Below are 22,914 nucleotides of genomic sequence, written 5' to 3' on the forward strand. Positions count from 1 at the left end.
CCTGCGCGAAGTTTTTCTTCCTATACAGAACATGGAAATTAAAGCTCTATTTTCAGATAAAAAATATACTGAATTATTTGACAGCTTTAGTTACTTGTTACTTTGCAGGTTTAGATGATTACAAAACATACATTAAACAATTCAGGCCATTTAAATATAGACTCTCTACAAGCTCACAGCACTTAGCATCGTGACATGGTGTGAGCTTGTTGATGGGCTATTAAAACATTTGTGAAATGGGACATTTCTTTGATGTACTTAACATTTATTTTGATGCCAATGCTAGTACAGATTTGAATACAGGAGTTTTGCTTGTAACTGGGTATTTCCACATTGCAGTATTTTAATTAAAGCTGCACTATGTAACTTTGCTCTTCTACCCCGGATTTAACCCGGTTTCCTGCACAAGTCCTGAAATGTTTACCTATGAGCTAATAGAGCCTGCCTGCTTGCACAGGGGATACATTTAATCTTGACCATCAGGTCAAAATTCGTGTCAGATTCTGTTTTTAGGTGAGACATGACCTTTTCACATGTTCAGTAGATCATTAGAAGATCAATAGAAAAGCAGGGAGACAAAATACAACCACCCCAATTGTATAAGTTATATTGTACTAACATACTCTACCATACAGATTGGACAAAACTAAATTTTATTCATTAAAAAATAACACTAATAATGGGTGAATTTCACCCGAACAATTGTAATTATGTGATTTTCATAATGTTGCTGATGTCTGAGGTGGGCGGGTCTTTGGGTCTGATTGTATTAAACGACGTTAAACTCACTAACATGGCAGCTGTACGGAAAGCTTGAATTATCCTCTTTCTATCTGCAAAGTTTTTGTTTCATAAAAATCCACCCTAGACATGTTATGAGCTACTTTCTGTCAATAAATTCCGTGCAGGTGATAATCTTTTTTAAGTTTCAGAGTTTGGATGCGCTCGTTTTCACTAACGCAACGTCCTGCTGCCTCCTGCATTATATGCAATTTCGAAACAGGTGGTACGCAGGACCGTTGAGTGATTTCCAGCGAGTGCTTCCAAACTCCAATGCTCCATGCTGCTCAATGTTTTGCCACTCAGTCAAGGGGGTCTTTATTCATCAACAATTGCATAATGTTTTAGTCCCAGTTATTCATTCACGTGGGTTTTCATCTTGTTTAGTCACAGGAAAAATGGTCGTTAACGAAATCAACACTACTTGTCAGTGAGAAAAAAACAGTCAGCTGGACGGAGCTAATCAGTCTGAATGCCAGGCTAGTGCAGCAGTTCCTATTTAGTTTGGTATAGGAGGCCAACTGCGCTAGACAAAGCATACCTCTTAGAGCTTACACATTTCTCTCTGCCAAATGTGTTATATTTTTCATGTATCAACGTCGATCTTGGGCTTGAATGCTGCTGAACTTTTTTTTTTTTTTTTTTTTTTTTTGACGTCACTATCAAGAGCAGACGGTATTGTCTGTCTGGTCAGGTGTAGGTATTTTTTTAAACATATCTGTGACACATAACTCTGAAACACTTCTGCATGACAGTGACATCCCTGTCGTGTCCTAGTATCTTTAATGTATTGTTGACGCTCATGCTATACATTTGAGGGATTAATGTACTGGTCCTAGCATGGATGAGCATGAAAGATCAACAAACATGTCCAAAAGTAATCACAGAATGCCCCAACCTGGAGGATGAAAATGGATGGCTCAGTGTGAAATGGGACAAAGGCAAAAAAAACAAAAACGGATGATCCTGTGTTTTATCCAGCCAAGGTTTTAATGTTTGGTGGTAAGTAGTTGATCATATTACTTGGTATTACCTTGATAGCAATTGATTTAATCTGTCACCAGGGGTCTTTGACAGTGGTGTAAAGTAACTAAGTACATTTACTTACAATTTACAATTTTGAGGTATTTTTTACTTTACTTGAATATGTCCCATTTCCATTACTTTTACTTCTACTCCACTACATTTCAGGGCCAAATATTGTACTTTTACTCCACTACAATTATTTGAAAACTTAAAGTTGTACAATGCAGAATCACAAATAACGATTTTTAGCAACCTCTGCTGGTCACTACCGTCACTGCATACAATTTCCGTAGTCCTCGATTACCCAGAATTCCATTCGTTTTCACCGGAAGCCGGAAGCGTTTCAAAAAGCGATCTTTTAATTGTTTTATGCTATCTACGGATCGTTTCTCTTAGCCAGTGGAGCATTAGTTACCATGAGCTGTGTTTTCTTTTTCTGTTCTTTTTCGATCTTCCAATCCTACATTCTCTTAAAATCAGCGTGAGGTTCCTTTTTGTTATTAGCGCGGTAGTTCCTGGCCAAACAGGAAACCGTTGCGGTGTTCCTGGCCGACGTCATGACGTCGGCCACGACGTCATGACGTTGGCCAGGAACGTCATTTTCCCGGGAAAGTCCCCCCCGTCCACGTTCAATAGAAAATATATAAATAAAAGGCTTCCGGGGGTGAAATTCATGGAGTGGGTGTTGTGAAACTTTTGCCACTCACAAAAGATATACAATTTAACTTTAGTTTTGTTGAAAACGTTACCTAGTATGCCTTTAAGTTACTAGTTACTTTGTAGATTTAGATTATTATTACAAAACATGCATTAACCACTTCAGCCCCAAATAAAATTTCTACATTTTAAAACTTGCTTGTAACAGAGTATTTCTACATTGCAGTATTGATACTTTTACTTAAAGTAAAAATGTGAATACCTTTTCCTCCACTCTCTCTCTCTCTCTGTCTTTGAGGGGGTTTCAAGGAGTCCCCAGCAAAATTATTTAATGTAGCATCAGTTGAACAACTTACACCTTATATAAATCAGCTATTAGAAAATAGCAGATCTACAAGCTTGAGCTGTGAGCTTGATCTGCTTTTTCATTTTTTCTTACTTTTTAACAACACAAATCTTGTATTGGAGGTCTCAGCCAAAGCATATTTTCAGATGGGGGTCCGTGGCCAAATACATATTAATTTGGGTGTCCTTGACATGAAAATGTTTGAGAACTACTATACTAGCCTATCTTGATAAAAAGTTATACAAAAAAGAAAGAGAAAATGGGTAATTTAACATTATGTGATCGCAAAAGAGAGCCCATAGTTAACATTTTAATTTGATTTCATGTTTCTCAAATAGACAACTGCAGTGATCTTTGCAAGAAAAGACAGGCCTTCATTAAGGGTGAAGACATCTGGCAAGAGGCAGCCAAGAGGGGGGTCAAGCCAAACGCAAAGTTGAAGGAAGAGGAGGAGGAAGTTCCATTAAAAAAGGTAATTCCCTAGATAAATAGTAAGGTTCAACTTTATTGTCAACAATACCAATAAAAAAGGCATGTATGGCACCTAAATGCACTTTAAAAAAGTAATGCCATTCCTGTTTCTCATGTTTTTACCCACTGTTATAATTGTTTTTGTGATAGAATTTGCTTGATTTTTAATTATTTATTTTTGTAAATCCTTCATTAAATATATTTAATAATTGTCCAAGTGCACAGATCACACTTGTCAAATTATATTGGTTTTGATTATTTACAAAATTATGGAGCTAGTTAGGATCTATCAGTGTTGATGTTATTACACATCCCTGTTATTAAAACATAAATTGTCATTTTCACAGAGAAAGGGCAAAAAGGCTGTCCCTTCTGAAAAAGAGGCAGCAGATCACATGATCGAAGAGCTTAAAAAGCAGCTGGCAGCATCTTCAGAGGTCAAATATATTTCACTATTTACAAACTTTAGATTTGAAGTGTGTTATTTTGAGTTGATGTAGTAATTCCTGTTAATGTAGCTGCAACAGAGAAGACAGATTATTTGATTTTCTGTGGTGTAGTTGACCAACTCCAATGAGGAGTGCTCAGATGAGGACCAGCTGCCCAGGAACTGGAGTGTGGCACTAAAGAAGTTGAAGGAGCTTCAGAGGGAAAACAGACTCCTGAAAGAAAACAAGCCAGGTTTGCTAGATAATTCTTAGTTCTACTGTAGGCCTGAAATTTTCTTTCAGGCCTACAGTAGTTGCATACAATTTAAGTTGCATACAATTTAAAGATTTCTCAAGTTTGGGACATTTCATACATTTTTGCGACTTCTACTCAAGTGAATTTTTTATATTTTTCCACCCTTGATAAGTGAATTGAAAATAAAACTAATCGATGTGATACTGTAGATCTCATTAGGACTGGTTCATGTTTTCCCCATTTGGGACACCATATACGTTTAGTGACACAACTCCATGAGTATTAAAGCTACTCTTGATATTGCTGGATTCAGTGGAACCACACCTTTTCCAACATGATATCATATGTGCTGCTATGACAATCCATGTCAGTCACTACAAAGTAAAGAGAACATTCTACATAGATTTACATTTCCGCCTATTGTAGGTATGTGTTCAAATGACTATCTCCTATTTTAATTCAGATATTGACATTCAGTTGAAGGAGCTTCAGAGGAAGAACAAACTCCTGAAGGAAACCAACATCATGGAGATATTGAATGCTATGAGAGGTATTTAAATACCTAAAAAATATATATTCTGGCCATGTCTAGACAAGAAAAAAAAGAAAGAGACTCATGTCATTTTTTTTGTACTGTTTAGACTGATGATAGGTTCTTGGTTTTACCTATGATCCTATATTACTATTTCTATGCATTTGATGCATTGTGTTGTCCTTGCTTACTGGAAGTCACTCTGCTAAATTGTAAAATGGACAAAATGCAGTCATGACACTTAATGCTTTCATTCCCTTGTCTTATGATCATTTACATCATTCCCTGCATAGAGCTTCCAGCTGTAGTGACAGAATTGAAAGGTGTGATAGAACAACTCAAATCTCAGGCCGCAACTGCATCCACCTGGACACCCACACAGTCTGGAGACGCAGCAGTTTCTGCAACCAAAGTCGTGTTGTGATGCCCCACTCCCTTATATGGAGTTATGGGAGTGTGCTCTGCTCATGCTGTTCCTTCTAGGTGAACAGGGTGGGGTGCAGGGTGTGTAGATGGAAGAATAATCAAATAGAACTAAATAGAAGCATGGGGAGCAGCTGAAGAGGACGGCAGTCCTCTCTTCTGAATCTCAACTCAGCCTGATCATGGGCTGGGTTTTATACACTCCTGGAGGCACCGGGCCCAGGTGCTCTCCAATGAGCCATTAGTAGATAGACTGCCCCACCCTGTTCACCTAGAAGGAACAGCATGAGCAGAGCACACTCCCATAACTCCATATAAGGGAGTGGGGCATCATGTGATGCCCCACTCCCTTATCATGTAAATGTAAAAATGTACTTATTACTTTCCACCACTGCCTTCTTGTCAATTACTTGCTTGGAATAGCACAGATTGTTGATCTTTTTTCTGATGACCTGTCTCATAGCATTCATGGTGAGGTCAGGGAACTTTGCCTGGGCATGGCCTGTGAGTGAAAAAAACATACATACAAAAAAATATGTTTTTTGCTGCCCATATGATCCACCATCCACAATTAACACAAGAAAAAAGTCAAAGGCATGTAGATTGATTCATTAGGCACTTTTCTGAACACTTATCAGCAAAATTGATAGTTACCAACAGACAGCTGAAAACATTATTTATTGTTTACCATATAGATGCGTTTAAAAAATAGAAGATCAAAGCATAATATGTAGGGATTCACTTTAGAATTAGTTTTGTCTTTAATTAAAGACACTCACCAAGTATGGCATCAAGCTTAGTGCCATCCAGTGGTGGCTTTGACTCCACCTCTTTGTGGGCCCCTGACTGCTTCCCAGTCAAACTGGAGTTAGACAGCGTTTCCCTGCTAAAGATCACCACCGCAAGATCCCCAATGTACAGAGACCAACTTGAAGTCCGCAAAGACCTCAGCTTCAACCTTGGGATCTTTACGTCCGAGCCTGGCACAAGAGGCACCTAAAAAAACATGAGTGTTACTCTCAACAAATAATGATAACATATTTACATTATATTCATCTGTGCATGCATGCACTAACTTATTAATCCCCAACCACAGGAGAAATCTAGGGCATCGTCCCATTTCCCAATGAAACTATTAATGAGAGTGCAAATACTATAACTCCACCACAAAGTTTGTGACCATGCTTTCTTTCCAGGTAATGTGTAAAATCACCAGATTTTACACATTAACTAAGTCACAGATCTACTGGGAAATTGTATAACAGACATTTTCTCACATGGATACATTACATAAAATAATGATCTGGGGTAGTTACCAGATCATCACAGTCAGCTGACACTGTGATGCCCCACTCCCTTATATGGAGTTATGGGAGTGTGCTCTGCTCATGCTGTTCCTTCTAGGTGAGGCAGTCTATCTACTAATGGCTCTTTGAGCACCTGGGCCCGCGTAGCTATCTGCGTGAAGTGGGCGGACGCCTTTTTAGGAGAACGGAAGCAGGTTGGCTATGCAGATACGGGAAGTAAACCGCAGATGGTGTGTCTTGCCAAATTATGTTGCGCGAGTCTTGTTTCTTTTTTGTCGATCTGCTGTTTTTGCTATTTTAGAATGTTTATGCTGAAAAGTAACAGTTTTGGCCATAATGAGGTTTCCGCCTGACAGACAATATATTAATATTTATATTGTACTTGCAAAATTGCTGCTATACGAAAACGTATTGTTACTGCACTGTTTCTTGTTTTTATTTTCATTTGTAATAAAATGTCACTGACTTCACAAGGTATTCTTCATTTTACGTATGGTCCAGTATATTATTAATTCATATCAGTCACTGTATTCCAGTGGGGCAAGGCAGCCTACTGTAAGTCTTAAACAAAATATATAAAACATAACCCTAACCCTCAACAGTGGGATAAAATCAATATAGTAACGTCTTATGCAAATGAGCCATGCGGTCAAATGTAAACAAATCGCTAGTGCAGTCTGGATCTGTCATGACCGTCATGGATGAACTTCAACCTGGTGTTTGCACTTTCTCCATTTTTGACCCCTTCATTCATCTACATAAACGTTCGGATTTCAAATATAAAGTTTTTGACCCTGGCGAGGGTGGGATTTGAAAGTGTGACTTCTGCTTATCATGCTGCTGCTCTATCCATAGCTCTCTCGGAAGAGCTCTTGACTTCAGACCACAAGATCATGGGATCGAATCCCAGCACAGGAACCTTGGCATCTGAGCAATCTGGCTCCCACGGGTCTACTATCTTTTTTCGCCTTTATCATAAAGGTTGCTTGCTGGACAATATGTATAGAGGATGAAATGCATAATTTATTAAATGATATAAAGGTAATATCAAATACATTGTAAAAAATTTGAGACATGACGCTTTAAATAAATAGTTCACCCAAAAAATACTTATTTTCTATCAATTACACACTCCATGAAGACTTGAATTCATGGAGATTTTTTTGTTTTTGCCACATTCCTGAGCACAGACAAAGACATATTGGTTGGATGCATGGCGCATATAATAGGCTATCGCATTGTAGATTAGTAGGCGATAATTCCAATATTCACTATAGACTCCTGACACTCCTCATGTTTACGCCTAACTGAATTATATATTTATGGACTTGTATATAAATTGTATATATTTTTGGACGACTTGTGCATTTAATTTGTCGGCAATACTTTGCCACGCTTTCTCCCTGGATCCATTTATTGCGGCCGTGTTTCCTTTCTTGCATATTATAAGTTTTACTTCCTCGTATGATTCCGGGGAGACATCAAATTTCTCTTTTGGGTCTTGAGTCAAGGCCCAAAAGATAAATTTGATATCTCCCCGGAGTCAAATTTAATCAAATTTCTTTTTTGGGTCTTTAATCTTGGGACTAAGACCCAAAAGAGAAATTTGATGTCTCCCCGGGAGCCGGGGTCTTGACTCAAGACTCTTGAGCTAAAAGGTTTGTGAACCACTGCCATTTAGAACAGTGGTTTTCAACCTTTTTCATGCCAAGGACCCCTAAATTGATATACATTTGGCCGCGGACCCCCATCTGAAAATGTTTGTGCAAGGGACCCCCAGAAGCAAAGATTTTAGTAAAAAAAAATCGCTTTAAAAATGTATATATAGGCCTATTTCAAAGATATATTTTCAAGATTTTTCAAAAATAGCAGATCTACAAGTTCCTATGAGCTTGTAGATCTGCTATTTTTGAATAGCCAAAGCTAAGTGGTTAAAAATGATTGTGACGCTATCAGTGGCGTACCCACCGTAGAGGCAGGAACTAAAATCCCGCCTCCCCTAGAAAATGAAGTAAAAGACTGACTGAAAAACAGGCAGTGAAAAAAATCTCGCCTGCCCTAAATGTAATTCCTGGGAACGCCACTGTTCCATGAGCTGCTGCAGTGCTGCTGTTCAGCCACAGAGAAGAACGCCGCTCTGGTTTTGGGCTCCATGATTGGTCAAGTTCAAGGATTCTGCTATCGACTTTCATGGTCTTTTATAGGAATACGTGAAGCCTATTATTACAAACACATGTGTTGAATTAACTGTGGAAACACTTGAAGAACAAAGGCACTGGATTAAGTAAGCTTGGCTGTTAGCCTGCTCCTGACCAGGCTAACTTCACAGCTAAATTGCCATGGTAACTATAAGGTAGGCTTGCTTAAGGTAGGCTTGCTTCAATTCTCTTTCGTGGAATCGAGTCATGGCTAAACTTAGCCAGGGTGAACTGCCTAAACTAATCTTCAAGATAATTCAGCTTTCATGGAACCGATTCATCCCTAATCCTGGCTAAATTAAGCCAGGATAGGTGTTAAAGCCAGGCTTTAGCTCTAATTCACCTTTCGTGGAATAGGGCCCTGGCTCGACACAGCCTGGCTTGACTAGGTCAAGCTCGACAAAGTCGCTCCTTTTTCAGCCTGGCTTGGCGTTCATGGAACGGAATAAACCAGGCTGTACGGACCAGACTTTGTCAAACCTGGATTTGACTTAAATCCAGGTTTATTGTCTCCGCCAGGCCGAAAGGCATGGCGAGAGAGTATGTTTTACCCCCTGTCCGTCCGTCCATGTGTGTGTCCGTGTGTCCGTGTGTCCTGTCCGTGTGTTAGCAGCTAATATCCGGCACCGTTGGCCCGGTCGCTTTTTCATATGGGCCTGTTATAGCGCCACCTGGAGGCCGATTTGTGCAAAACCCATTTTTTGGAAGTGGGGTTGGGACACCTCATTAGTACACATTTGCTGTACTGTGATTGGCTCATTAGTACACCCCTAGCTGTACTGTGATTGGCTGACTCTATTGGCTGACTCTATTCAGCACTGTGATTGGCTAGCGAGACACATGATGACATTAATAACCTATAAATAGGGCTATGCACAAAAGTGAGCTTCCATCACTGTGATGACCACTGTGATGACCACACCGCCCACTTCACACTGGGTGTGATTTTTTTATATTACTCCTACAGATTTTATCCAAACGTCATGCAAATCGGTACACAGTATCTCTATAGTCATGTGATCAACACGGATCTGTCCGATTTCCCATATTCCATCCTCTTTGGCTAAGGTTGGCTTCCAAAATTTGCAGGATTGGTCCGTTTTGAACAAAATGCCTCAAAGCATGAACGCAGCTTGCGATTTCCCTGAAATTTCACAAATACATTCCCACTAGGCCGAGGAAGAAATGCCACTTGACATTTTTCAAATCAGCCTCATGGTGGGGCTATAAAAGGCTGATTTGTGTTTTTAACTATAACTGCACCGATCTGCGTGAAACTTTGCACGCATACTCCCTAGAGGCTAAGGAAAAACATCTGCCCTGCATTTTCACATTTGCCTTTTATAGCGCCACCAGGAGGCCGACTTATGTAAAACACATTTTTGGATATTAAGCCTTCAGATTTTATCCAAATTTCACACAAATCGGTACACATGATCTCTATAGTCATGTGATCAAGATGGAACTGTTTGATTTTTCATATTTCATCCTGATTGGCTAACATTGACATCTAAAGTTTGCAGAAGTGGCCCGTTTTGAACAAAATGCCACAAATCATGAACGCAGTGTCCGATTGAGGTGACACTTTGCACGCAGATTCGCACTACGTTGAAGAGCAAATGCCACCCTTTAACATTGCCCTATTATAGCGCCACCAGGAGGCCTATTTTTTCAACACTTTTCTTTTTTGTATTGCTCCTACAAATGTCCAATCATCATGCAAATCGGTACCCATTATCTCTATAGTCAAGTGATCAAGATGGTTCTGTCCGATTTTTCATATTCCATCCTGATTGGCGAATTCCGAACATTGTTGGTCCACAATAACCTACCTGACCTGGCGGAGACCTGTGCTCCGAGGAGCACTTTTTCTAGTTTAATTCTCCTTTCGTGTAATAGGCCCCGGGACATATTATGATGTATCCTCACCCAGGCTTTGGTGACAACATTTACCAGTTTATTGAACTTAAACCAACAATTAGACATCTGTTTTCACCTGTTTATCTCACTCTCAGACGCGTGTTAGTTTTTTACAACTAGATTCTGACAAGTCCCGGAAAAGACATGCTGTGATTGGCCAGTAGTCACTTTGAGTGGCAGTTGGGGCAAATGCTCACCCCAAAACATGATTTACGATTCTGTGCCTATCGGTACATACTCGGACGGCGCTGAGTCGGCTCAAGCGAACTTCGCAACGTTCGGCACGGCGACTCTCACTCGGCGGTGCCTCTCGTGGCTCAAGTTCGCTTGAGACGGCACGCCTCCGTCGTGGTCCAAAACTATACTTTATCTGCAAAAAGTCTGCAGTCTGCAAAAAAAGGTGCCGGCAACAGGAATTTGCATTCCAATGCTCAGCGAGGCGCGCTACAGACCAGGTGAAAAATGTGTGTTTTGGGTGGTATTAGAATGTGACAACACCACCACCGTCCCCTCTATGGGCGGAGTCCTTGTTTTTTTGTTTTCGCATTCAGTCAATCGCAAGGCAGGCAGGGCTGAGCTTGGTAGAATCTAGTTACCATTAGATAATTCGCCTCTCAGACAGTCTCTATTCCTGCTTTTTTTTTTGTCCCACCCCCACTCAGAACCTGGTAGGTTTACTAGAGTTGATTGACACCTGGCTCCCCAATGATATTGTGTCCCATGAGCTTGGTATAAGTGTAACCTGTATAAAGAACCAGTGGGCCTTGATGTTTAGCCTAGTCAGGCTATGTTTAGCCAGCTGGGTAGTGCTGTTGCATGTGATGAGAGACCTGGATTCAAATCCCCATGTACATACTTGTCTTTGTTGTTTGGTTAATAGATTAAGAGTTTAAACACCCCTCTTACTTAATTGTACATACAAAATGTGTCAAATCTTTATAGCCTATATTTGCCAGACCCAGGGGGTCAGGCCTACATGAGGCTTTGTCGGTCCCTCTTTCGTCCATATATGGATATATTTTTCGGTCCCCCTCTCCAAACGGTTTCGTCCATACATGGTGCTTACTTGTCCCTCTTTTTGATTGGCCAAGCTTAGCGTGACGTAGTGCTCTGTGCCCATTTAGAGCAGAGTTTATTCTGGGTCTGGCAGAACCAGGTCTCCTGGTCTTGTTTTATTTTATATCTATCTTTCCTCTCATCCTTTTTTGTCCCTCACTGTATGTCTCTCACTCATTTATTGTGATAATTTATTGTCTCCACCAGGCCAGACGGCCAAAGGCCGGAGACTATATTTTAACCCCTGTCCGTCTGTCCGTGTGTCCCTGTGAGCATCTAATCTTCGGCTACACGACCCTCACACCTACGTTGCACCGCCGGTCCAACCAATATGTCTGCATCATAGTGCCGGGGGCTTTGTCAGAGTACCCGTTGTACCTGTCTGTCTGTGTCCCTTTTGTGGCCATATATGGAGATATCTGTTTCTGTCTGTCTACCCGTGTCCCTTTTATGCCCATATATGGAGATCTCTGTATCTGTCAGATACCTTATCCCTTTTATGCCCACAGTTTTCCTATATATTATCACATTCTTATGAAAAATTGTGCTTACACCAATTGACACAATCCAGTTACAGCACTTATATTTCTTCAACTGCGTGCGTGTGTGTGTCCAAATATGGAAGTCCCAAATTTTCCCAAGTTAGTACATCATTAGCCTCGATCTCCAGGCTTTTATTTTTAAAAAGAAAGCTTGGACCAAGCTGTTGACATTCCTGGCATAGGAAGTGGGAGTCAACCTTTCATTTCCCCAACCAACCAGAGTGCAGTGGGCGTCGCTCCAAATGTTGTGACATTAGGGCTCTCAATGCTGCACATTCGGGAGGAGGAGGGGCGCAAGGCGGGGCGGGGGCGGACGCACAGATCCGCCCCTCTATGCCAGATATCAGACGTGCTGGGGCAGACTAGTACAGCATAGACTGGCCTCCGAGTACACTGGCAATGGCCTGATGTCACAGTACTGATGTCATAGAACTCCATATTTGGGCAAGACTGACATCATAGTTGATAGTTGATGCGATGATTCTGTCTAAAAGCTGACAACACACAGATTGATCCATAAACTCGTGGACAGAAGCAGAACGTTTACGTGTCCCTTTTGCTGAGGCTCGGGTGGTGACAGAGAGGACTGTCAACCGGTAATAATGAGATCTACGGAGGAAGCAGCACTCCACATTGATCTGTGCAAATCCACAAACTCGTACGACATTGTGCAGGTCCTGCTTGCATTTGGTCACAGGCATGTGGGGGCAGAGAGCATCGAGGGCGTGATTCGGGTCCTAGTGGAGCACCACTGTAAGGAGACAGACACCTCTGTGAGGCTGAAGATCGCCTCTCTCCTGGGCCTGCTGTCCAAGACCAACGGCTTTAGCCCCGACTGCATCATCGACACTGTCATCAACATCGTCAACAATGAGAAGTCCCACCAGGTTCTGGCTCAGCTGCTGGGTACTCTGCTGGCCATAGGTTCACAGCTGCCTGACAGCCCTGCCGTTAGGCAGAGGCTCATAGAGGTGGCCTGTAAGCACCTGTCAGATACATATTTTGGTGTGAGAAAGAAGGCCTTGGAGCTCTTGGGGTGTCTGGGCACTGTGGATAGGCCTCCTCTAACCAAAGGCAACAAGGGACTGGGCACACCTGCTGGCATGGTGAAGGACATCCAGAGTATCATCAGCAAATACTTTGGAGACGATGACCCCAGAGTGCGCACATCAGCCATCAAAGCTATGCTTCAGCTGAATGAGAGAGGAATGAAGATTAGTCAGAGCATCTATGAGCCGGCCTGCAGGTCACTGTCTGATGACTATGAACAGGTGCGTTCTGCAGCAGTGCAGATGGTCGGGGTGCTCAGCCAACTCTACCCAGAAAGCATTGTACCCTTCTCATCATCTAATGAGGGGATCCGTCTGGTGGATGACTCATTTGGGAAGATCAGTCACATGATCAGCGACGCATCCTGGATGGTCAGGGTGCAGGCGGCCAAAACACTGGGCTCCATGCTGCAAGTCAGTCCTCATTTCCTGGAGCTGACCCTGGACAAGAACCTGATGTCAGATCTCAGGAAGAAACGTACAGACCATGAGGTAGTCAGGGAGCTGTATACCACTGGAGAGTTCTCCTTGGGCAGGAAGTGGGGTGTAAACAAACCAACAAAAGAGAAGATAGACAAAAACGCTGTTTACCTGATTGATGCAGGGGCCTGCGGGGCCTTCGTCCACGGCCTGGAGGACGAGATGTATGAGGTGCGTATTGCGGCAGTGGAGGCCTTGTGCCTTCTGGCACGAGCATGTCCCAGTTTTGCTGAGAAGTGCCTGGACTTTCTGGTTGACATGTTCAATGATGAGATAGAGGAAGTGAGACTCCAGTCCATCTATGCGCTGAGACAGCTCTCCACTCATGTAACGCTCAGAGAGGACCAGCTGGACACTGTCCTGGCCGTTTTGCCCGATTCATCACGACACATCCGAGAGGCCTTGCATGAATTGCTGTGTTACACCAACGTCTTCACTAAAGAGTGCATCCAGCTACTCCTACGGGAGCTACTCAAAAACCTCAAGAAGTATCCCACCGACTGCAACGCTGTCTGGAGGTGTTTGAAGTTAGTGGGAGAGCGTCACCCGACCCTGGTTCTGCACCTGGTCCCAGAGCTGCTCGAAACGCACCCCTACTTGGATACACCTGAGCCCGACATGGACGACCCAGCCTACATTGGAGTGTTGGTGCTGGTGTTCAACGCAGCCAAGTCCTGTCCCACCATGCAGGCCCTGTTCTCCAACCACACATTCAAGCACTACGTCTACCTCAGAGACAGCCTGTCTCACTTAGTACCCCCGTTAAGGTTACCAGGCATGAAGGAGGTATATGGTTTGGACTCAGCAGACTCCAGCAGAGGGTCTGGTGCTGTGGAGTCCACCCAGCTCTTCCTCCAGCAGAGCCTGAACCGGTTCAGTACCATCCAGAACCTGATGACACTGGGGGCACAGGACATGTTGAACTTCACTATCCGAGACCTCCAGAGGCTTGGGGAGCTACAGCCGGAGCTGGCTGGAGCTGCTGACTTCACAGCCACATACCTCAGCTGTCAGCTACTGCTCATGAAGGCCCTGCATGAGAGGCTGTGGAACACGTCCGTCCCTCTCATCCTCCAACAGTACATATCCACGGTAACGTCATTAATACGACAGATCACAGAGGAGACATATAAACTGGAGTTTTTGTACAGTGGGTTGGAGAGGAGACAGATGGCCACTATACATCACGTACGTCTCCAGGCAAGGGCATTGCAGCTGATGCTTGATGCACGCACCGGACGAGGGATGGACTCTCTCACCAGAAGCTGTGAGAGGTTTGTTCAGGAGGTGGGCTCTTTTCAAAGGTCATTTCACACAGAGCTGCCCCACTTGCAGGACAGTTTTGTTGGAAAGATGTTGGACCTAACGCCCCAACTGTCCTCCCGAGGGCCAGTGGAGCAGGTTAAAATTGTACAGACCACACTGAGTCATAGTAGGTTGCTGCACCCACAGCTGCCTCCACAAATCCAGCGAGCGACAGCAGTGGCCATCGTCATCGAGCCGACAGGGAAGTCAGACAACCCTGTGAGGTTCATCGCTGGTCTGGTGGTGGCACTAGACATTGATGCCACGCTGGAACACATCCAGGACCCCCTGAATACTGTTAAAATCCAGGTGCTGTATCCAGACGGTCAGTCTCATGTAATCCAACCCAAGCCCGTAGACTTCAGTAAGCCCGGACCAAACCGACACAGACTTATGTCAAAGGTTTACCTGTCCATGCAGTCATGGACAGAACCATGTCAGATTGAGGTGTGCCTCGTCCTGGCCTATAGCACTGACAGGCTCCCAACACCAGAGGGTGCTATACAGGGCACCATTGCCCTCAGCAAGCCTGTCAAAGTCTGGATCTGGCCCAAACCTGCCAAACACTTGCTGGAAGTGAACAGGCCGTGTCAGACACAACACTATCATACACAGAACAAAATGCAATAAAAGCAATGCAGGCGCCTACAAAATCAATAAAACAATCCTAAAATAAAAGGATGACTCCAGCCATTTTCAACATATCCTCATATAATTGGTCCTCACTATTGCTCATTATAAGATGGTACCATTTTTGTCTACTCGGTCTGTGTCTCAGAGGAGGGCTGTGGACAGTTCAGAAACCGGTCTACCAGTGACATCATCGATGGGCAATCCAAGCTAACAGAAACTTTAGGCTTTCTATTCCTGGAAAGTTAGTTTGTTATAATGGAAGCCATAAAAGTTGTTGAAATCTTGTTTGAAGAAAAAAAAACTGCCTAAAGATGATGTCACTGGTAGGCGGGTTTCTGAACTGTCAACAGCCCTCCTCTGAGACACAGACAAAGTAGACAAAAATGGTTCCATATTATCATGAGCATTAGTGAGGACCAACTATATGATATGTTGAAAATGGGTGATGTTGTCCTTTAAAAAAGGCACTGTAGAGAAGTATCATCAAGGACATGCACCAGCCACAAGGCCAGGCAAGGAGACCTACCATAGTATCAAAGGCAGGACCACCAGATTTCTTAACAGCTTCCATCCGCTACCATCAGACTGCTGAACGAGGCCCGTCACCTGGCCTGTCAACTGGAACACTCTTTCCCCTCCCTTAATGTAGAATGTAGATGCATGTATGTTCCTCTGTGCAGACTTTACTTTCCCTGTAAAGTTTTCTGCTCTGTGTTTTTTTTGCACCTTATGTCTAATCTCATGTATACCTGCAGCTATGTAGGCCTATATGCCTACCAATGCCTTACCAGTTTCACATCTTAGGCTTAACCTCATGTAAACACGACATGTACCTGCTGGTGTTATGCTACAGTATGTGTATAATCTTGAGTCCCTTTCTGGAATACAACAAAATGATGGAGCTTACACTAAAACTTTCACCCACTTTACACCTGTAAACCAGTGATGGGACAATAGTAGTTCTCTATTAATGGCTGGTAAAAAGCCATCACAAGGAAATGGAGAAAGGTAGGACCCCCAACCCAGGAACAATGGACTGAGTTGGTAGAGGAAATTTACGTAATGGAAACACACACCGCTTGAGATGACAGGAAACGCAAATGGAATAAAAATGGGGAAAACGGGCAATGTATAAGAACTCAAACAGCAACAATGAATATGGAAAGGACATCTGAAGCAGATGATGGAGCTTGTAAGAAGGAAGGACAGCAATCAACAGTTGTCCATTTGTGTTGGTTTTTGTGTTTGTTTTAGTTGTTGTCGTTTGGACACCCGTCTTGTTTAAAAACCCAATTAAAATGTAAGTGACAAAAACAAATAAGAAATGTGGAGTGCGGTGCCAATCAGTAGGACAGAACATGTGGTCTAACATTATCAATCACAACAGTCAAAATAACTCAACCTAAACAAGGAAATCAAAACAAAAAAAAGAATTACACATATACAAAACACTATTCACAAATGTATACCAGATACACATATAGTACATTAGGGATGATTTTAAAGATGTTAGGTATTATTATGAAAAGTTTCAAACAGTTGCCCCGCTATGGAATGTTTCAGCCAGCCTGACATGGGGTGTGGGTGTGGGTGTGATTAAAGACAGACAAACAGACAGATTCAAAATACATCATTTGACAGACAGGGTGCCACTGTAAAGATCTGAGCATGGAGTGATATTTTCCCCTTGTTTAGTAAAGTCTCAAGCAGCAGAATTCTGATCAAAATAATTTAGGGAGACCTATAAAGACACAGTAGTCGAATACTGAAGATGAATACATGGACACATTTAAGTCTAGATATTTTTAAGGTGATAGTCGGCTGACTTTGTAATTGTCTTAATGTGGCTGTTCAAATTCAGGCCCGAGTCCATGACACCACCAAGATTTCTGGTTTCTAACATTACCGAATTAAGTTGGGCACTGACATTAAATCGTTCTTCCTGGCTCCAAAAACAAGTTCAGTTTTGTCTTTAATTAAAGAAAAGTCTTTAATTTGTTCAGTGTTTTTACTCAGTGCTTATATTGGGCTATTAGTCTCCTCCCTGGTGATATGGTTAGGTACATTTGTGTTGTCTGCTTGGTCGGTCAGTCAGTCAGTCAGTCAGCCAGACACATTTGTGTGTATTGCGCCGATCCGTGTGCAGGTCCAGCCAAACACAAGGCATCCTACAGACGAACAGTCTCAATGATACTGTGATGTTATGTGATGAGGAGGAGATTCAGTTTGCACAGTCAGATGTGACATCTGTTTTTCCTGGGGTTCACATGTAACTGGATCCACAGACACAGAAACAGAAGCAGTCAAGGCAAACAATTTAAAACACTTCAGGACACATATCAAGAGAACACAGAAGTGCCTTCCATCCACTATATATTGTATTCTATTATTCTGTTGCGCTCCACTAGTGTGAGATTGACACACTGGAAATTCACTTTAAATAAACCACACACTGGAGTTAAATATTCCTGTTTATTCTAATCTAGGCAATTTCCAAATCTCAGGTGACGTCCAAAGCAGTAGTACATGTATGTAATTCTGTGGTATTGCATTAATCAGTGGTTCTCAACCGTTTCTTACTGCTATTCCTTCTTCATAAGGTCATGAACCCAGAGTAAAAGATTAATTAATCTGTGATCATGTGAAAATGTCTTGCGACCCACTTCTTGTACCATGACCCGCCAGTTAAGAAACACTGATATACAAATCAATGCGTATTTCAGCTGTCAGGCATGTTTGGAGGAGCAGGCTCTGCTATGTTCTTCTGGTAGGCACACAGTTGAAATACACCTGAAACAGAGAAGGAAATGGTTTGTTTTGATAGGTAAGGTTAGGTTTATGTTTAGTTACTTTTGCTTCGACTGTAAGCCCACTCTGAAATCACTGGCTTTTCAATAAAACCCATAAAAAGGCTGCACATCATTGTTGCTGGTGGTTCTTGGGAGCTGGAAAGAGGAGAGTCCCACTTTTTTGTTGCGCCTTGGGTTTCTCCTAGGCCGGGCGTAACAATGGTGAATTTAGCCCTTCACTTAAAAAAGGTGTTACTACTGCAAGTGTTAATACAGGTATTACAGGTGCTGTAATGTAGTAGGGTGCAACATTATTCTTCAATAATGTAGTATGCTTTCATGTTTTTTTTTTACCCCCATACAATACCTTGTTGCCATTTCTTTTTTCTTTTTCAGAAAGTATCAACCATACAAAATTATCTAGGACTCCAGGACTTATTTCCAATGTGGTCCTCACATAAAGACAACTAAGTACGCTAAATAAACACTTTTCATAAGAAAAGACATCACATGATATCACCTTACTAACATTCAAAAACTGCAGCCTACATCAGCCGTGATTTTATTGACTGTTTAAAAGTTCTCAAGTTTAAAGCCAGTTTGGTTGCAGTGTCCAGGCTGTTCCACTGGGTGGCACCAATGTATGTGAAAGTCCCTTTACCTGACAGAGTCCTGCATTTATACAGGCACATTTATAATGCTAGGGCCCTAACTTGCGTGCCGCCTTACCTACTTGCTTGTAGATCGGCTATTTGAACAATTTTAAAATGTTTTTCAAAATAGTAAAAAATGGCAAAAAAGTTTAAGGATAAGGGGTAATGCGGCATGCAAGATAGGGCCCCTAGTGTACACATTGGCCCCTTTCCACTGGGGTTGAACTGGTTCCGTTCTTTTCCCCCGCCTAATTTTGAACCAGTTCAGAGTGTTTCCACTGAAAATGGATTGGTTCAGAACCCTAAAAGTTCAAAAAAAATACTAGTTTTTTCTTGCTCTGAACTGGGAACCAAAGTGGGCCTGTCGGTCACTATTCTACAGGTTGGAAGATGCAGATGCGAAAAAGCAAGCAAAAAATCATGGCAAATCATGGCATTGTAAAAAAAACTATTGAACGTTTTGGAAACTGTTCGCCTATAATGATGTGTCCTAAATGGAGACGAGGGTTCAAGTGGTTAATAAAAAAAGGGCTGGGACTTTAACTGATTAATTTCAATTAATTAATTACAGAAAAAATAACGCGACATTTCGTGCTTAGTTTTCTCACTGGACGAGTTTCAGGTGTACCGATCATACCAGTGCACCAACCAACAGACAACAAACCCCAGTGCACGCAATGGGAGAAGAAGCCGATCAGACCGCTTTGCTTGGCCCAGTGGAAGGGAAATTTATTTTGATTTAAAAAACTCTCTGATGGAAGCGTGAATAAAAGCATGGTTGTGTGCAGATTGTGCAACAAAGAATTTGCTGCTAATGTTGCAGCTAGCGTGGAAAGCCAGAGCTAACGTTAACGTAGCCGCGGATAATGAGTACAAGGACCCACACCCAACCCACGCTCGACCACTTATGTTGAACTGTTGGTCTGTTTATTATTTTTGGCCAAGGATATTGAGGGAGAATTGGATTGAAGGGGTCTATCGTATTTTATTTTAAAAAATCAATATGGACTATACTAAATTGTTGGTAAATCAACAAAGTAACATAGTAATGACCTTTGAAGCAACAGAGAGTTTTGTTTTTGTTAGTCTGGTTTGTTCATACAGGATATTGGACAATAAGGTCAATCAAGACTTCTTAATTTTTTATTTCTCCTAATGGTCAGGGTTTCCACTGTTCTGGAATGTACCACAGAATGTACTCCTTTTTGGTCTTAATCATACATGATATGATATGATGATATGTTGAATATATTGAATGTATCCTGCTAAGATCAAAATAAAATACTACTACTACTACTTGAAAGTATTGTGTACTTGAAATTATTGTGTTTTACTTGTGAAGGTCCTTGAATTTATATAGGTTACCTGAATCTCTGAATTTATTACTAAAAATTGCTAGCCTGGTTCCAGACGAATCTGCCTTTGCAAAATTGCATTCGCGAGGCTAAGAAATTGCTGCACTTTATGGTAAAACTTGCACTGATCGGTTGGTCTGTTTAGTACCACCTTGATAACAAAATAAACTATATTTTGATGCTTAAACTTATGTATTCACGCATTGATTCACTCGAATACCTAAATCTGTTTTTGCTTCTCAGGTCAAATATTGATATGCAATTAAATATACGATTCATTTCGATTAATTAATTACAACGCCTCTAATTAATTAGATTGGTTTTTTTTAATCGAGTTTCAGTCCTAAAAAAAAGTTCCTATCACACAAAGATTTGGCGACTTTAGTAACTCTGGACTCCCTGATAAAGACCCCTGTGTAAAATCTGTGTTTTTGTTCCTTTACCTGCAGCGAAAGCCAAGATGATGGCCACCCAGCCAATGATATAAGACCAGGAGAAGCGCCAGTCCAGGAAACGCTTGCCGAAGAAAGTGACTGTCACTCCAGTGTAGATGGCCAGGGCCAGCAGGGCCAGGAAGCCTGAGCAACCAAGAACAAAACATTTAGTTTTCTCTTTTTTGGATTTTTTTTTACCCAATTTAGTTGTTATGCCAATTAATTCCTTTGCACACACATTTGTGTGTTGTCACTGTTTTCAGTATCCATATATGGGCATAAAAAGGGACATGGACTGACAGATACAGAGATCTCCATATATGAGCATAAAAGGGACATGGACTGACAGATACAGAGATCTCCATGTGTATATCAGTCAGATCGGCGGTGTGACATAGGTGTGAGGGCCAAGTAGCGGCCCCCTTTGAGAACCAGTAAAATACAGAAGACCACCCCCGCCTCCCCCAAATCCATGGATTATTACCAGAGAGAACTAGGGCGATGCCACCGGTTCGAACCCTCCTGCTCTTGGTGCCGTTAGCGAAGGCGCTGAGTCCCAGCACCACACCAGCGAAGCAGCTCAGCACCGACAGCAGCATGAAGGCCCGCGTGGCGTCCCAGAATGCTGTGGTGCAAACACAGGTTACACTTAAATACTTTTTTGTTAAAATAGGTGTTAAATAGCTCTATATTCTGACTCATTGCTATAGAGTGTGTTAAGGTCGGGATACCAATTGTATCCAATCATGATAGAGAACTCACACAGTATACAGATTAAACCAGTGGAATTGGAAGTGATGACATAAATAAATTAGCAGACAAAATTACAACTGGAACACTATAAAAACAAATTAAGCTGATACATGGGTACTCTCTCCTGATTGGCTGGAACGTTGTCACCCACTTTAATTGTTTTCCGTCTGTTTATTAAAGAGCTGGAGAGACAGGGAGACCCCTGCCACTGAACAGACACTCTATAGCAATGCTATAGTTGCCTCTGAGAAGCAGCGGAGTAGGAGTATAAAGTATTCTAAAATGGACATACTCAAGTAAAGTAAAAGTATCTCAAAACTGTGCACAAGTATGGTACTTGAGTAAATGTACATAGTTGCTTTCCACCACCACTGTCCCCTGCTCACCAACGGTGATTGTGTGGGCGTGGCATTTGTGGTTGATGCAGAACCTCCAGAGTCCCTGATTGGCCGAGGCGCCCGAGTAGCGGTACTGCATCCAGAAGTCGGTTGCCGTGGAGACGATGAGGAGCACGAGTGCGGCCGTGCCACATAGCGTGCCTCCTCCTGCTAAGGTGTACAGCATCGAGGAGAAGCTCCGATGCTAGCACTGCTGGAACTCCTGAATGCTAAACCACTGCTAGGGAGAGAGGAGAGAGAGTTCTCAAACCTTTTCATGTCAAGGACCCCCAAATTGACACATATTAGCCCACGGACCCCCATTTTAAAAGATATGCCAGGGACCCCCACAAGAGAAGGCTTTTACAACTACTGCATAGCAGTGATTCTGATCCATTTGAATACCAAGGACCCCCAGTTTGATATGATTTTGATCTCTTGGACCCCCAAGCTATACTGTAGTATCATCAGTGTTAATTTAAAGTTGTACAATGCTAATTCACAACTAACGATTTTTAGCAACCTCTGCTGGTCACTACCGTCACTGCATACAATTTCCGAAGTCCTCGATTACCCAGAATTCCATTCGTTTTCACCGGAAGCCGGAAGCGTTTCAAAAAGCGATCTTTTAATTGTTTTATACTATCTACGGATCGTTTCTCTTAGCCAGTGGAGCATTAGTTACCATGAGCTGTGCTTTCTTTTTCTGTTCTTTTTCGATCTTCTAATCCTACATTCTCTTAAAATCAGCGTGAGGTTCATTTTTGTTATTAGCGCGATAGTTCCTGGCCAAACAGGAAACCGTTGCGGTAGTTCCTGGCCAAACAGGAAACCAGTACATTTCCACCTCCGTTTTCCGGCCAGATGACGTCATTTCCCCGGGAAAGTCCCCCCAGTCCACGTTCAATATAAAATATATAAATAAAAGGCTTCCGGGGGTGAAATTCATGGAGTGGGTGTTGTGAAACTTTTGCCACTCACAAAAGATATACAATTTAACTTTAGTTTTGTTGAAAACGTTACCTAGTATGCCTTTAACTCTGAGAGCATACAAATGGACCCTATAACGGCTCCATTTGGTTCCATTTGTACATTCAGAGTTACAGACACATAAGGGTCCATTTGGTTCCTAAGTATCAATAAT

General features: G+C 42.2%; 2 protein-coding genes across 2 annotated transcripts; one reads left to right on the forward strand and one right to left on the reverse strand.

Annotated features, from left to right (window-relative positions):
- Nucleotides 1-12,544: 12,544 nt before the first annotated feature.
- Nucleotides 12,545-15,406, forward strand: LOC308086963 (integrator complex subunit 4-like; the record flags this gene model as incomplete). The annotated part of the gene is made up of 1 exon (XM_080430604.1): nucleotides 12,545-15,406. One exon carries the CDS (start codon nucleotides 12,545-12,547, stop codon nucleotides 15,404-15,406), a length of 2,862 nt encoding a protein of 953 aa, XP_080286730.1.
- A 2,722-nt stretch (nucleotides 15,407-18,128) lies between these two features.
- lim2.2 (lens intrinsic membrane protein 2.2) lies at nucleotides 18,129-21,957 on the reverse strand (the record flags this gene model as incomplete). Its single annotated transcript, XM_080430925.1, has 4 exons — nucleotides 18,129-18,199; nucleotides 20,650-20,784; nucleotides 21,125-21,265; nucleotides 21,780-21,957. The coding sequence occupies 4 exons, from the start codon at nucleotides 21,955-21,957 to the stop codon at nucleotides 18,129-18,131; spliced, it is 525 nt and encodes a 174-aa protein (XP_080287051.1).
- Nucleotides 21,958-22,914: the final 957 nt, after the last annotated feature.

The sequence above is a fragment of the Gymnoscopelus braueri genome, assembly GCF_963280865.1.
Source record: "Gymnoscopelus braueri genome assembly, chromosome: 6".
In the NCBI taxonomy this organism is placed as follows: domain Eukaryota; kingdom Metazoa; phylum Chordata; class Actinopteri; order Myctophiformes; family Myctophidae; genus Gymnoscopelus; species Gymnoscopelus braueri.